Raw genomic sequence first — 16,682 nt, 5'->3', positions numbered from 1 at the left:
TTTTATTTATCATGTTTACTCACACATGCTTTATTTGAAGTTGCTATTACATGTCACATCCTTTACTTCTCGGGTTTACTCTTATATACTTTATTTGAAGTTGTTACCTCATTTATCATTATGTGACTTTCTTTACTGTCGAGTTATTCTTAATTGAAATTATTGTTACATGATACCCTTTTGTTGTCGAGTTATTCTCGTGCGTTAGACTTAGTTAGTAGTTCGTTCCATCTCTTTCATAGTTAGCCTATTTCAAACACCAGAATCCGGAGTTTGCCATTTCATAGAAATACCTTCATTATCGAGTTTATTCTTAAGAAATTAATTGAAGTTGAAATTATTGAAAGTCATTAATCTATTTTAATTGATTTTATGATTAAAGAGGGTGTTGTTCATTGTTGAGTTTTTTCGATCATTTTGTAGTTATTGAAATTCTATACACATTGTGTTTGAGCCATGGGCTAATTGTTGTGGAAATATTGATATTGTTGGTTCTTTTGAAAAGGTTATGACCTATGGGCACTTGTGGTAAGAGTTGATATGTCGTGTTGTTGTGATGTTAGCACATATGAATTATTGTGTGGATTGGTTGTTGTTATGCGGAGCATAAGGGTGGCATCTCATTGTTGTTGTGCGGGGCATAAGGGTAGCATCTCACTATTGGTGATTGTGTAGAGTGATACGAGTGGCTGTTGTGTTATTTCCCGGACGGAACGACAAGGGTGGATATTATTCGAAGTGGTACGAGTGGCTATCGGAGTGATACGAGCGGCTAATGATATTGTCAGGGAAGAGTGACATGGGTGGCTATCAGAGAGATAAGGGTGCAATGTTAGGGATGATGTATGATGGCCTGGGGGCATTATGTTGACGATATTAAGGTGATTCTCCTTGTGTATGTCATACACATTACGTGACTTGTTATGTTATTTTCAATGAGCTACTCGATGTCTTTGATATTACTTGTTGACTTAGGTTGTATTAGTACACTCGCACAAGCATATACCATAGCATGCCACTTATACTAGTTCAGAACTATAAAACTTAACATTTATTGATCATGCCCATGTATTCTTGTATTATCTGCTTTCATGTTGATATTGAGCTTGTGACCATGTCGGGCAGATTGTGATATTGAGCATGTGATCATACCGGACGGATTGTGATTGTGAGCCTATGATCATGCCGAGCGGATTGGGATATTGGCACATGAGTTGTCCATGTAATTGTGATTAGACATGTGGGCACAAGGTGTCGTGAGCATATGATTTGTGACATGAGACTCGTGACTTGTGATTATGAGATGAGGTATTTCGGAGTCATTTTGTTGCGAAACTTGTGTTAAAACGGCTTGATTAATTGGTTGTTAATTGTTTCCTTTAGTTGGTTTCAATGGTACTCTCACGGTGTTCTTATTACTTTACTATTTATATCACAAGTTGATTTTTGTTGCCATTTACTGATTTCTGCTTTCATTATTAGCTTTATACTTTTACACTGCACAGGTATTTTGACTAGTAGGTGTCTTGACTTGTACCTCGTCACTACTCTAATGAGGTTAGTCTTGATACTTACTGAGTACCGGTCGTAGTATATTCATATTACACTTTTGTATATTTTTTTGCAGATCCGGGTATTGAAGATATCGGACTCAGGCAGAGTAGCTTACTGATCGCGAGGATTCCAGGTAGAGCTGCTAGGTCGTCGCAGTCCCTTGGAGTCCTTTTCCTTTCATTGTACTGTCAGGTTGTTATTTGAACAGTATTGTACTTTGATCTTTGAGATCTTTCCATGTATTCAGCTAAAGTTCGTGACTGTGTATTACCTAGTCTTGGGAGATTGTTACGATTATTGCAGCGTAGACTTATTTCGCTTTCGTTTCGGTATTCATATTAAACTCTGTTTTATATTATCATTGTTAAACTGGCTTAATTGTTGTAAGTACTTGTCTTACCTAGTCTTAGAGACTAGGTGTCATCACGACGCCTAAGGCGGAATTTTGGATCGTGACTAATATTATTGTTATTGCTAGTATTTATATGTATTTAACTCATTTTTTTCACTTTTAGTTTATTTGGTATGATGATGATCAGCTAAGTTTAAATGAACCAATGAAGATTTATATAATCGACCCAACTTGTTTAAGACATATTTGTTATTCTTGTTGTTGTGTTGTTTTATATACGATTAAAGTTTAGTTATCATTTTTAGTTACTAGATTATCAATAAATGTTTTTTCATGAAGTTTAATTGTAATTACCTTATAAATATGCTAATTATGTAAATATTTTTTATACAAACCGCACATATAACTTAAACTCCATTCATATTCATTCATTTATATTATTTAGTCTCTAAAATACCCCCACTTCTGTTTGAGAACTTAGAAGAGAATCTTGAAATATGTCCCTGCAGTTTCTTATAAAAATCGGATCATTTTCATTTGAGGGGTGGGGGTGTCGTCAAGGGGATTAAGAGACTAGTATTATGATAAGAACAAGATATGTATACGTGAAGAAGCTAAAGGGACAATATAGTGGGGATCAAGATATTCATCAAAAGGATTTTAAAAAATTTAAACTGGCTTGATCAATGAGGGGATTCAATATTTAATATATATATATATATATATATATATATATATATATATTAAAAAAATGACCTTATCTACGCTGTGTAAATTTCCGGCCTAGCTCCGCCCATGGCAGTGATAATCCCACTTACTTATGTTTGGACCTACATATATATAAACTTGCGTTATACGAGTATAAATCTAGAAACTTTTGATATTCGGTTGCAAATTAATTAAGAATGTGTAGAGGGATAACATTGAATCTGATTCTATGTTTTTCTTTTTCATGGATATAAATTGATAGTATTGGAGTTTAGGATTTAAAGGAGCAATTACATATCTAGTGTATTATTCTGTTGGCTTCAGAGGCAGGCCTAAGTCACTAGAGGCAGAGGGACGACTAAGGACTTAAACTTCTTCTGTCTTAAGGTACACTAAGCTAAGGTGCCCTTTGAATTGGTCAGGCTCATACGACGCTGACGTCAACAGAGGAAGGTTAAAAAAAAGTTCATAACATGTTTCCTACTCTCCGATTTGATGTTTAATTCATTTGTGTTGAGAAGCTCTGCACAAGCTTAGTGCTTTCTATTTAAAGAGTTTAACTTCTATACACTAACGATATAAAAAACTTTTCATAATATCAGTGAATTTATTGTTATTGCTGTTGTTGTATAATATCAGATTGCCCAAAAAATAACTATACAAGCAACTATCCATAATAGTGGAATGTAGCTTAAAAATAAGACATATTACTTGCTAAAACATATTTAAATACATAGATAGTAAAAACGTTCTTTGCGCTTTCAATATATATAAGTTAAATCAATGTATAAATAGATATAAGAAAAGAGGTAAACAAACTAAAGATGACTCCCCTCTTCAAACCTTTTTCTTCTAGATTCCTTTTTTAGCTTTATCCTTTACATGGTGTATTTTAAATTAACGTCACAATTAATTAAAGTCTGTCCATTGCCCCGTAACCATATTACTCGAAGTTTGAAATGGCTTCTCCCTTATTTTGGGGTCAGATTAGCTTCCAGTTGAACCCAAACTCAATTGGTGAGGGCTTAATCCAGGTAAGGCAAATTCCAATAATTTTAATTTTAGTGCACTATCAGTATAAAAATGTTTCTTAAATCATTAGGTTAACCTTTTTTACGACAAGCCTGATATAAAAATCAAAGTATAATAAAAACAAACTGATAGGTGTAAAATTTATTTATACGGTTAGTAAGTCGAGTTAATGAAACAAACTTATATCCAATAAATAAATAAAAAAAGACACTCGTTGAAAAAAAAAAATAGTGCATGTTGGAACTATATGACTTAGGAACAATATTTAAGAAAAACTTGACGTGGCTACTGGCTAGATAAACATGCTGACACTTATTATATAAACAGCAGCTAGCTCAATGATCAAATCGACCTACCAAATATAGTGGCCTACACACTCCATGCTAATTATATTTGCTTGATCAAGTGCAGCCTCCGTTTGTTGAATTCTTGGTTTTTGGGTAAGAAAGAAATTAATGTTTTAGCTCTCTGGATAAGATTAAGACGTGATTGTTTGAATCTTCTGTTTTCCACATATATGGAAAATTATAAATTAATGTCTGCTGAGATCTTATTGCCAAGTGGAGTATAAATTTTCTTGCTTCACCCTTTCCTTTTTAAAAATCTAGGATTGATTTTTTGCCTTTCCTATATCAGGATATTGACTTTCTCTGGGTTTTTTGAGGAAAATCATGAATGCTTTAGCAGCAACAAATAGAAACTTTAAGCTGGCAGCTCGACTGCTCGGTTTAGACTCTAAGCTGGAAAAGAGTCTGCTAATCCCCTTTAGAGAAATTAAGGTATGTCACTTGATTATCTTTATTTTAGATGAAAAGGGATTCTTGAAATAGAAGATACACCCCTCTTCTTTTTCCCCTTTATTTGGGTTGAGTTGATAATAGTGGAGTAACAGATTTTGTTGTTTTCCTACTTATGCTTTGATGACAACAGTTTTTGGCAAATAAAAACAGATTTTGTTCTGGTTTTGGAATTTGTACTTAGGGAGCTTGACTTAAACTTTTGATTTTGTGCAATCTTTCAGGTGGAGTGTACAATACCAAAAGATGATGGCTCATTGGCATCTTTTGTTGGATTCAGAGTACAACATGACAATGCTCGCGGGCCTATGAAAGGCGGAATCAGATACCATCCTGAGGTTAATTTTTCTTCTCTATGATAAACCACTACTCATTGCTGATTGTATCAGAAATAGTAATCTGCAGACTGAGTAGTAGTTCTTTTATTCAATATTATGTTTATGACGTTATCAATTGATCGATATAGCATATGTTCGATAGTAACTCATCAGTGTCTAATGTAGGTTGACCCGGATGAGGTAAATGCCTTAGCACAGCTAATGACATGGAAAACAGCAGTAGCCAATATACCATATGGTGGGGCTAAAGGGGGCATAGGATGTAGCCCTAGTGACCTGAGTAACTCTGAGCTAGAACGACTTACTCGAGTATTTACTCAAAAAATACATGACCTGATCGGAATTCACACTGATGTTCCGGCACCAGATATGGGAACAAATCCACAGGTCTGTGAATATGATTTTTCTTGCCTAGCATTTTAGTGGATTGCATCTAATGCTTTGTCTTCTTAGTGAAATATGTCTTACTGGAGCTACTACAATTTCTTTGTGCAGACAATGGCATGGATTCTCGACGAGTACTCAAAATTTCATGGTTATTCACCTGCAGTTGTCACCGGAAAACCTATTGTGAGTACACATAAAAATTCAGCAGAGTTCTATTCCCAATTCATGTTTTTCTACGATCTATGAACTCATTTTACAAATCCAATTGGTGTTGGACGTTCACTTTGTGAACTTGACTCTACTACTTTTGTGTTCATCACATCTTTTTGCTCTAGTTTAGATATGCACAAGCTTTGTAGTGAAAATGACTTCTTTATCTATTTGAGGGATCATTGTCAATTTAGCCTAAGAGATGTAACAATTTATTACAGGATCTTGGTGGATCCTTAGGCAGAGATGCAGCTACCGGAAGGGGTGTTCTCTTTGCTACGGAAGCACTGCTAAAAGAGCATGGCAAGAGTATTGCTGGGCAGCGTTTTGTTATACAGGTTAGCATAGTCAAAATGTTTACTTCTGTTTTGGGAAGGGGCGGCTCAGGGTGAGGCTAGTAAAGCCTTTGCATAAGCCCCCAAATTTTGGGGACCCAAGAAATTTTTATAGTAGATTTTATGATATTATCTGTTGTTAGTTGTAACTGGACAAAATGCGAATTTGACAATGTTTTGCCTACTCTTAGGGATTTGGGAATGTTGGTTCCTGGGCAGCAAAACTCATCAATGAGCAAGGTGGGAAAATCGTTGCAGTAAGTGACATAACAGGCGCCATAAAGAACGAGAATGGACTCAACATAGCAAGCCTACTCAAACACGTGAAGGAAAATCGTGGAGTTAAAGGTTTCAATGATGCACGTCCAATAGATCCACATTCAATACTAGTAGAAGATTGTGATGTTCTTATACCAGCTGCCCTTGGCGGAGTAATCAACAGGTACTTTCATGATTTTGCATTGAACTAGTTATCAAGAAGCCTTTTATGTCATATTTGTGATACGTCTGAACTTCTCATTGAAGGGATAATGCAAATGATATTAAAGCCAAATATATTATTGAGGCAGCTAACCATCCGACTGATCCAGAAGCTGATGAGGTCAGTGCAATAATTCTTTTGTTTTGTTTTTTCACAATGAAGCAACTAAAGCAAAAGTTAAAAAAGGAGGTAGAATAAGCAAGCTTGTTAATTACAAATCATATTTGAGACACGCAGAAGACAAGTGCAGCATTTTAATTAATTCTAATCCTCTGCAGATTTTGGCAAAGAAAGGAGTTGTCATCCTACCAGACATATACGCTAATTCAGGTGGTGTCACCGTTAGTTATTTTGAGTGGGTTCAGGTATTATACCTTCATATAATTTTTTCATACTTTACCACAAAGCATTGTTCTTATTCTGTTGTTTCGTCTGTTATGCACCAAAAGAACATGTTAAAACTTGCAAGAGCCATTTTATTCAGTTAGCTTATCAAATTCTCGATGTTTTTGAAATACTAGAACATCCAGGGCTTTATGTGGGATGAGGATAAAGTGAATGCTGAGTTGAAGACATACATGACAAGAGGCTTTAAAGATGTCAAGGATATGTGCAAGACTCACAACTGTGATCTCCGAATGGGTGCCTTCACGCTGGGCGTTAATCGTGTAGCTAGAGCGACTGTTCTAAGGGGATGGGAAGCTTGAGAATGAGACACATGGTGGCTTGTCTTGTTTTTCATATGAAAACATGGAGTTCACACTTGTCTGTATTAAGTTGTATGTTCAGCATAATTTGGCAAAAGCTTTATCCATTTGATGTTCTGGGTTGACCTCCACCTTTTTCGCCTTCAGCCCTTTTTTTTTTCCTTTCTACATCTTGTAAACTAAAAATGTTCTACCCAAGGACTGTGGCTTCTGAATAATAATTGAAAGATGCACTTAATATGCAAACTAGTTTGTTGTTTCTTGATCTTATCTTTGAGTATCATTGTGCCTGCATTTTATACTGGTAGTTTTTAGATCATGAAAACTCGTTATAAAGTAACACAGTGAAAGATCCATCAGGACTAGACAACTTATTGCACTGTAAAATTCTTGCTTCAAATATTTTGATCGCTCTCTACTGCCCAATTATTTATATCAAAATGAGATGAATTGATTTCCCACCTAACAATCACCTTTAGGCCCGTTTGGATTGGCTTAAAAAAGTGCTTTTAAGTTAAGTGCTTAAAAGCATTTTATAAGTGATGGAACTTGTTTTATAAATAAGCAGGGCTTCCTTCACCCTTTTTAGCCGAGGGTCATTCAGAAACAGTCTCCCTACCCTGGAAGGATAGGGGTAAGGCTGCGTACATTCTACCCTCCCCAGACCCCACTTGTTGGGATTATACTGGGTAGTTGTTGTTGTTGGATTGGCTTAAAAATGACTTTTAAGTTAAGTGCTTAAAAGCACTTTATAAGTGCTGGAACTTATTTTATAAATAAGCAGTTACGTGTTTGGATAAAAGTGCTGAAACTGAAAAAAAACTGATAGAAGTGTTTGGTAAAACCAGTGTTGGTAAACATTTTTTTTTTGTTAAAATGACATAAATATCCTTAAAGTTGTTAACATTATAAAGAGAGGTGATTACTATAATATGATAGCTTCAAATTCAGGGGAAACATGTAAATTCATTGAATGATTTGATTTTAGAATATAGTTACACCAATTTAAAAAAAAAAAGGAAGGATTCAATGCCAAAAAAAAATTAAATGTTATGGAACCAAATAAAGAAGCTAAAAGAACAATATTTATGTAAGAAGAAGAAGAACGGGCATAAGGAGAAAGAAGATTAGAACGGACATAAGGAGTGTGACGGGGAAGGGAGCAGCACTGGGAAAGAAAGAAAGGAAAGAAAAAGAGGGGAAGATAATGAATGAAAGTGTAAAGAAGGAAATGAAAGGAAAAGAAAGGAAAGTTATGGAAGAAGAAGAAGAAAGCAAAGGCTGCTGCAACAAGAATGGAGAAAAGAAAAAAATAGTATGTTGTAGGGTTTTCTAACGAGGGGTAATTTCGGTATTAAGAAAACTTATAAGGGATAAAAATATAATATGTTTGGTCAAAGCAATATCGCTTTTAAGCCAATTTCGAAAAAATTGGGTTTTCCAACTTATTGGTTTTGGCTTTTTTTTAAGCAGATTTTAACTTTTTTTAAGCCATTTTTTTGGTTGTCAAACACTTCCACAAGTTAAAAAGTGCTTAAAAGCCCATCCAAACAGGCTCTTAATCGTGTAACCAAATCACTCCACCAGATATTTAAAAAAAAATTAAAAAAAAAAAGCAATCCAGTGCACCAACTTCAGCTATGCGCGGGGTCCAAGGAAGGGCCGGACCACAAGAGTCTATTATACGCAGTCTTACCCTACATTTCTGCAAGAGGCTATTTCCATAGCTTGAACTTGTAACCTTCAAGTCACATGACAACAACAACTTTACCAGTTACGCCAAGGTTCCCCTTCAACTCCTTACCCCGCATCCAAGTCATATGGCAGCAGCAACTTTACCACTTTCGCCAGGGCTCCCCTTCAACTCCACCAGATATACCAAAAGCCGAATACATAACAAACCAAGGCCACTCAATGAGGGACCTTGATAACCAAGTCCAAATGAGCTATGCCGTTAATTAGACTAAAAGAGTTGATTATATGGACAAAATGATGGGAAATAAATGGGACAAAGATTCTCACAATGCCAATTATCCGGAACAAAACAAAGATAAAGGAGGGCTGATTCCATTAACAACAAAAAGGAACTATGATAACATACGTTCACATCATCCAGAATTACAAACTAAATTGAGAAATCAAAAGTACATTACATTCCTTTTTAAAATCTCCCTCTACCCCTAAAACCACCTCCACGACCGCCCCGAGGAGGACCTCTACCCCCGCGAGGAGCACCCCTACCGCGAAAACCACCACCTCCTCCACGTCCACCTCTTCCTCCACCTCGTCCACCACCTCTAAAAGCTTGTTGCTGTCCCCTGCAACAGTGAAGAATTTTTTAAAGCATTTGCATAACATCAAATAGCAAATAAAATATGGAACGGCGCCTGCAAAGGAATCAAACAATGCCCCCAGAAATCAATTTTTTTCTCAAGCACAAGTGCAGGAAACTGCAGCTATAGAGCAGGTACATCCTTGAGTTCAACTATTTGGATTTACAATATAATACTCCATTTGTATGAAAAGCATTAGATCCCACAAATTGTACAACTGCATCTCCTCCCTTTGCTAAAAGGTATCGTCAAAGTTGCTTACCTCTTGGGCCAATTCTAATTTATGATATAGTCCAAAAGCTCTCACCATCTTTATCTTATACTCTTCTCTTTTACAAGTTATTCTTGAACATAAACCATAGACATTGTTCCTCAATAGCTTATTTAGCTCATTCAGCATACAAGTATATCCAGAGGGCCACGAATACTAATATCAAACGAAAGGACTAATCAAGTATGAAGCGTTACGTAAAGCAGAGAAAACATACTTGGGCTGCGGAAGAAATCTGGCCAGTGGCAAAAGCTTTGCTGGGTCAATGTAGAACTTATCTCCAGCTGCATATGAAGTTGCAATAATTCCCTCCAACATCTTAATTGAAAATAACTGCAATAAAGCATAACATGAGCCACGCATCACGAGTTGCGCTCTTAGAACTAGACGAAAGCCCTGGAGGCCAAATTAAAGCTCACTATTGAGCTACAGAGGTAATAAATTTCCTTTTTTTCTCACAAGAACGGCATTTCCATTTACCTTGTTTCCTCATGAAGCTGTATTAAGAAAGAAACTACTTGCTCCATTTCATTTATACAACACTTTATATTGGAACATTCCAAAACATTTGACATCATCCCACTTCTATACAAATGCACAACTTTCAAGGATTTGAAATTCGCTAAAGATTCAAGTTTTAAACAATTAAGTGATGATTTCTCCATTAACCTAACATTTCAATCATCCCTTCAACTATTTCTTCCACTATTACCAATATAATATGTCGGATTAGCACATTAAAATCTGACAGAAAAATACTGACATATATATAAAATAGAACAGGGAGTATTAACTTTTGCCAAATGCCAAATAACAGGGAGTTTCCTCTTGAAAAGCAATGAAAAAGGCTATTGAATTAACAGAACAAGCAGATACAAAAGGAATTCAAATACAAATTGCGGGGCGTATCGACGGAAAAGAAATTGCGCGTGTCAAATGGATCAGAGAAGGTAGGGTTCCCCTACAAACGATTCGAGCGAAAATTGATTATTGCTCTCAAATAACCACCACAACAAAATATTAGTGAATGGCATCATTTTTCGAAGAGTTTAAGTTCTGTGCACTAAAGGTACAAAAATATTACACAAGGTAATTATAGGATAAATTTTCAATCACAAGTTAAGCTACACAGTAATAATATAAAAAAAGTTAACTGTCAGTGTATATAGCTTAGATCCTTCTCCGAATATTAAATATTAAAGATTTAAAGCTACAACTTTATCCATGAAAATTTAAAAGCTAACATATAGCAATAGAAAATAGTACTAGCAAATAACAAATGGGAAAAAGAGATTACTTACAGATTCATTAATAGGACCAAAAATTTCATCAACTTTACCAATCTGGGTCTTGTTCTGAAGGTAAATAGGAGCGTTAAAGTAAGGGATTTTTTCATTAGTGAGCTTTGTTACTGCATCTCCTTCACATGCGTGTACAAATGCTGATACCTCTGCATATATTACCATTCAAAAAAACACATTTTTCATCAGATAAAGCTTAAACACACAAAAGAAAAAAGAAAAAAAAAATACTCACACACACACAAACAAAGAGATTCAGTTAAATGCAACTATGTTTACCTACGACTTCAGAAGGGGGTCCTTCATCGCGAGGAGGAAAGCGGCCGCCGCCACGACCACCACCAAATCGGCCACCGCGGCCGCCGTCTCTGCCGCCCCTAAATCCGCCACCACCACGTCCTCTTGGAGGTCTCATTTTTTAACAGTGAACACACTATGAGCGGCCTGGATGAAAATGGGTTTAGGGTTTCAGGGGTTTTAAAAGTAATACAACAAGGAGACAAGTATTTGCTCTTCCACTTTTGACCCTAGTTTTTTTCTTTTAAAACTTAATTAATTTTGACAAGAAAATGACACAAATGATCCTTTATGTTTGGAGGTATGTTCAAAGTGGTTTCTTAAGTATATACCGAAGATGTTTTGGTCCTTTAATTTACTAAAAGTAAGTACTTTGGATCTCCGTCAAATATTTAACACAATTAGGTTGTTAGATTTGCTAAAATTCCACTTGGTTTGGTTGTTAGATTTGCTAAAGTTCCACTTGATTTCTTTCTCTTTCTTCTTTTTATTCGTAGTAACATCATAAAATATTCGAAAAATGGTTAAATCTACCCCTTTACTATTAAAAAGGACTAATTTTGACCCCGTTATACTATCGGTCCACCAATATTCCTAATGTTATAAAAGTGGTCCGAGATTACCCTTCAATCGTTAACCCTTCCATCATGGCAATATAATCCCACATGGCCTGACACTTAGTTGAGGTGGATGTCATGTGGCATGCCACCTCATCACCCAACTTCATTTTGAAATTGCATTTACTTCTAACAAACCCATTTTGCAACTAAGAAGAAGAAAAAGAAGAAAAATTAAACAGTAGTAAAGAGAGGAGCGCCACATTAGCTTACTATTATAAAACACCACAGACTACCTTAAAACATGCTCACAACCACCATAAAATCTACTGTCACCTTTGTTTTCACAACAATTAAGAAGAAGAAGAAGAAGAAGAAGAAGGAAAAAGAAAAAGGAGGAAAAGAAGATCTTAAGTTGTCTGTACTTTGGGTACGAGCTAAACTTTTTAAAAAAAAAAGTAATTTTACATTCCTATACACTATATGAAACTATATTACTCTCTCTATTCAAGTTTTACTATAATTACATTTTATATACTCAATTACCATTTATGTACATTTTAAGGAAATTAATGATAATAATTAGTGTCCTAAAATTACTCTAACATATCTTCCACTCCCCCACGTTTCTCTCTCCACATCTCATCCCCCTCCCCCACGTATCTTGCACCCACCCACGATTCCATCATTGACAACCATTAAAAAGTTTTGAAGTTTTGAATTCGATTTTGGGTTTTCAAAAAGCATTATTTGTTTGAATTGGATGTTGTTTCAAAGAATTGGGAATTCTCTCTATGTATCTCTCTATCTCTCAATCCCTAATTTCAGTAATGTAAAACAAAGGAAAAGAGAGCAGCAATTCTACAATTGATAGCCATTAAAAAGCTTTGAAGCTTTGAATTCGAATTTGAGTTTTCAAAAATTATTATTTGTTTGGATTGAGTGTTGTCATAAACAATTGGGAATATGGTTTGGAGTTTATATCTCAATTTTGAGAGATTTTGGTAAAGATTAGACTTGACTTTGGCTAAATTTCAGATTGAAACTCGAAGAAGAAGAATAAGAAATGGTATACATTATATTTACGAAATTGTAGAAAAATTATAGAAAAATTGTATTTTGTTGTTTATATATATATTTTTTATTTATTTAACTATTGTATGAAAGTTGAACAATATTGTATAAAAATTATATTTAAGTTGTATGATATTGTAGTTGTATATAACTGAGTAGAAGTAATGTATGAAATTGTAGATAAGTTGTATAACATATGTATAATATATAATTAGTTGTATGAAATTTGTTTTTACTATTTATAAATCAAATACAAAATATACAAAAGATATATTGTATAAATTTTGTATAAAATTTATATTTAAGTTATATGTTATTGTAGTTATATTTAACTGGGTAGAAATAATGTGTGAAAGTTGTAGATAAGTTGTAGATATATTGTATAATATATAATTAGTTGTATGAAATTTATTTTTACTATGTATAAATCATATACAAAATATACAAAAGATATATTGTATAAAATTTATATTTAAGTTGTATGTTATTGTAGTTGTATTTAACTGGATACCTTTAAAGACTTGCACAGAAATATTTTTTCCTTAGGAAAAACTTCTACTGTACAAATTGGTTGGATCATCAATCCAATGCAGATTTAATTTTACGCGTGAATTGTCTGAAAATAGAGAATTATATGTTTGATCTCTTTATATTTTTAAACCGGGGAGTTACTTCCTTAGACATTCTGAGCTCAAACAGAGAGCTAATTACTCTTTGAATATGAAATTAAAGAGAAACTTGCCTTTTAATTATTACTGACTATAAAATAATGAAAATTTAACTATGCGACAATCGAGCAAGATTACTCAAAGTCATGATATTGTGAGTTTGTAAACTCTTGATAATCGAACTATCCTCTAAAAGACGACTTTTTGATTTGCTTAGTATTAATCTGGTAATAATAATTTAGTTATAATTGACTTTGGTAGTGTTTAATTCAAATTAAGTTAATTCAATTTAGCAACATTGTTAATCAGCTATCTCCAACAGATCCCACAAGGGTCCTGGTCCTGGTGTTGGGCACAAGTAATTAACTTCCTCAAAATTGTTACCCAGATGTTCTGTAGAAAGTTATCACTGCTTCTTCTCAAATGTCAGGAAATATAATATAATTATAATACAAAAGGTACGTAGATTATTAACTGTGCAAGAAAGAATAGAGAGAACAGGTGAGAGAGGAGAGAAAAAAGGAAAAAGGTGTAACTAAATCCCTTTATTGAAGGCACAAATAATGGATTGGGAACCTTTTAAGGTGGATTGTATATATTTTGTAAACAAAATTTGTATATGCCGGGTAATTAACTAAACATGAATATTTAAGGTAATAAAGTTTCCAATAATATATAGGAATGAAAAAATCCCTTAAAAAAAGTGGTACAAGTTAAATGAGTTCAACCAAATAGAGCGCCTCATAAAAATTTTACAAGCGATGAGGGGTTCTGTTTTCAATTTGGGCCAGATTTTGGGCTTTCTCCCTGGTTAGGCTATTCACTCGTTTGAAGTAATGGGCTTTACATGAGCATCTTATATTCAAGGCACTATTTGACCTGCATTACAATATTAACTAATTTGAAAAGAGATTTTTTCTTTCCTATACCATATATGAAACCTTATTATAAAAAATGTGCATAGTTTCTAATTTACCCGCCCTGTCCACATTTTTTCTACAGTTATTATACCAATCATTAAATACTAATTAATAGTAGCTGAATATTCCTAATTTGTCGAGCTAAAATTGAGGAACAAAATATTCTAAAAAGATTTGGCGTAAATCAGATCAAATCATATTCTTCCAGATATTCCTATTTAGGCGCGCTACAATTATGAAAGTAAATATTCTTCCAGATATTTTCCACCATTGATAGCCATTAAAAATCTTGAAAGCTTTGAATTCAAATTTTGGGTTTTCAAAAATCATTATTTGTTTGGATTGGGTGTTGTTGAAAATAATCGGGAATATGGTTTGGAGTTTATATCTCAATTTTGAGGGGTTTTGGTGAAGATTAGACTTGGTTTTGATTGAATCTCAAATTGAAACTCGAAGAAGAAGAAAAAGAAGAAGACATATTGCAGAAATTGTAGATAAATTGTAGATTATTTGTATTCTGATTGTAGATGCTTTATTTTCTGTTTTCACAAATAAAAAACGGCTAAAACTCCTACAAATCTTCTGAAAAAATGCAATTATGTCAAAAATCACAATTATGCTACAATTGGATGGGAATTGAGATATAAAAATTTAGTGTACCCAGTTTGTAGATATTTTGTAGATAAATTGTAGATTATTTGTATTCTGATTGTAGATGCTTTGTTTTCTGTTTTCACAAATCAAAAACGGCTAAAATTTCTACAAATCTTCTGCAAAAAAATGCAATTACGTCGAAAATGCCAATTATGCTACAATCGAATGGGAATTGGGATACTAAAATTCAATGTACCCAGTTTGTAGATATTTTGTAGATAAATTGTAGATTATTTATATTCTGATTTTAGATGTATTGTTTTCTGTTTTCACAAATCCAAAACGACTAAAACTCGTACAAAATCTTCTGCAAAAAATGCAATTATGTCGAAAATACCAATTAAGCTACAATTGAATGAAAATTGGGATATTAAAATTCAATGTACCCAATTTGTAAATATTTTGTAGATAAATTGTAGATTATTTGTATTCTGATTGTAGATGCTTTGTTTTCTGTTTTCACAAATCAAAAACGACTAAAACTTCTACAAATCTTCTGCAAAAAACAGTCTGCAATTTATCTACAATTGCTGCAATTCTTCTTCTTCTTCTTCTTCGAGTTTCAATCTGAAATTCAGCCAAAACTAAGTCTAAATCTTCACCAAAACCCCTCAAATTTGAGATATAAACTCCAAAACATATTCCCAAATATTTACAACAACACCCAATCAAAACAAATAATGATTTTTGAAAACCCAAATTTGAATTCAAAGCTTCAAAGCTTTTTAATGGTTGTCAATGGTGGAATTGATGCTCTCTTGTTTCTTTGAAAGTTTGTTCTTCTTCATTGAGAAAATTTGAAGCTGAAGGTAAATGTGTGTATGAACTTTGAAGATTTGACTTCAATTTGATGAACTTTGTTGTTCTTCATTGATGAACTTCAACTGGAGTAAAATGGGGAACCAACTTTGTTGAAGGGTTTCTTCAATTTTCTGTGAATTTAGAGGGAGAATTTGGTTTCAGAAGATGGAAACTGGTAAAAAGAACGTTGGTAGGGGTAAAACGTGGGTGGGACTGAGGGGTTAGGAGAGAGAAACGTGCAGATTCCTTTAATTAAGGAGTAAAAAATGTACAATTAATTATACCCTTAATTAATTATGGTATAGAATTGGTAATTTGGTATACTAAGTGTAATTAAGTCAAACCTTAAACATTGAGGGTAATAAGGTTTCCTATGTGGCATATGAATGTAAAAATTCCTATATACATAATAGGATTACGCATTAGCCCAATCAAACTACTAGGTTTAGTAATGTTAACTAAGAGTAAAAATTGCATGGGGCGCCCTATTTGGGCGCTCCTTTTTAACCTGTAGCTGCTTTGTCTTTCTGTTTGCACCCGTATCCGTTTTTTGTTAAAAGCCTTTTAAAAAGACTATTTTGCCCTTCTTTATTAAAAGACTACTTTTTCTCCAAGTATATGCTAGTCCTCTACTGTCTTTGTCTCTGTCTCCCGTTATTTACGTTTTTTGATTTGTTCTTCTCTGAAATCAAACGATTTTCATCGTTGTTTTGATTTTTCAACTGCTAGTCGTCGTTGTTCCCACATTACGATTTTATCACATGTACATTGCATTAAATTTCTGTGTTTTATTTTATGATTTATCGGTTTTATTTCTGGTTTTGGTTTTGATAGTCATGTATTTATGATTAAATAGTTTCTTAGGGTTTAGTTTGATAAGTGCATTAGTTTTACTTTTACGATTG

The 16,682-nt window shown here is 33.9% G+C and overlaps 2 protein-coding genes across 3 annotated transcripts; one reads left to right on the top strand and one right to left on the bottom strand.

Moving 5' to 3' along the window:
• The first annotated feature begins 2,959 nt into the window (after positions 1 to 2,959).
• Positions 2,960 to 7,147, top strand: LOC107778990 (glutamate dehydrogenase B-like). Of its 2 annotated transcripts, none has more exons than XM_075252629.1 (10): positions 2,960 to 3,067; positions 4,283 to 4,425; positions 4,668 to 4,781; positions 4,947 to 5,168; positions 5,277 to 5,351; positions 5,600 to 5,716; positions 5,905 to 6,155; positions 6,239 to 6,314; positions 6,473 to 6,559; positions 6,716 to 7,147. In XM_075252629.1, exons 2-10 carry the CDS (start codon positions 4,318 to 4,320, stop codon positions 6,899 to 6,901), a joined length of 1,236 nt encoding a protein of 411 aa, XP_075108730.1. In that variant the 5' UTR covers positions 2,960 to 3,067; positions 4,283 to 4,317; the 3' UTR covers positions 6,902 to 7,147.
• Positions 7,148 to 8,948: 1,801 nt separating this feature from the next.
• LOC107778989 (putative H/ACA ribonucleoprotein complex subunit 1-like protein 1) lies at positions 8,949 to 11,320 on the bottom strand. Its single transcript, XM_016599319.2, has 4 exons — positions 11,086 to 11,320; positions 10,807 to 10,955; positions 9,723 to 9,838; positions 8,949 to 9,219 (listed from the first exon to the last, which is right to left on the bottom strand). Exons 1-4 carry the CDS (start codon positions 11,219 to 11,221, stop codon positions 9,063 to 9,065), a joined length of 558 nt encoding a protein of 185 aa, XP_016454805.1. The 5' UTR covers positions 11,222 to 11,320; the 3' UTR covers positions 8,949 to 9,062.
• Between the last annotated feature and the right edge of the window lie 5,362 nt (positions 11,321 to 16,682).

The sequence above is a fragment of the Nicotiana tabacum genome, chromosome 5 (assembly GCF_000715075.1).
Source record: "Nicotiana tabacum cultivar K326 chromosome 5, ASM71507v2, whole genome shotgun sequence".
Lineage (NCBI taxonomy): Eukaryota > Viridiplantae > Streptophyta > Magnoliopsida > Solanales > Solanaceae > Nicotiana > Nicotiana tabacum.
Note: the sequence above shows the minus strand (reverse complement) of the source record. Positions and strands in the feature narration are given on the sequence as shown.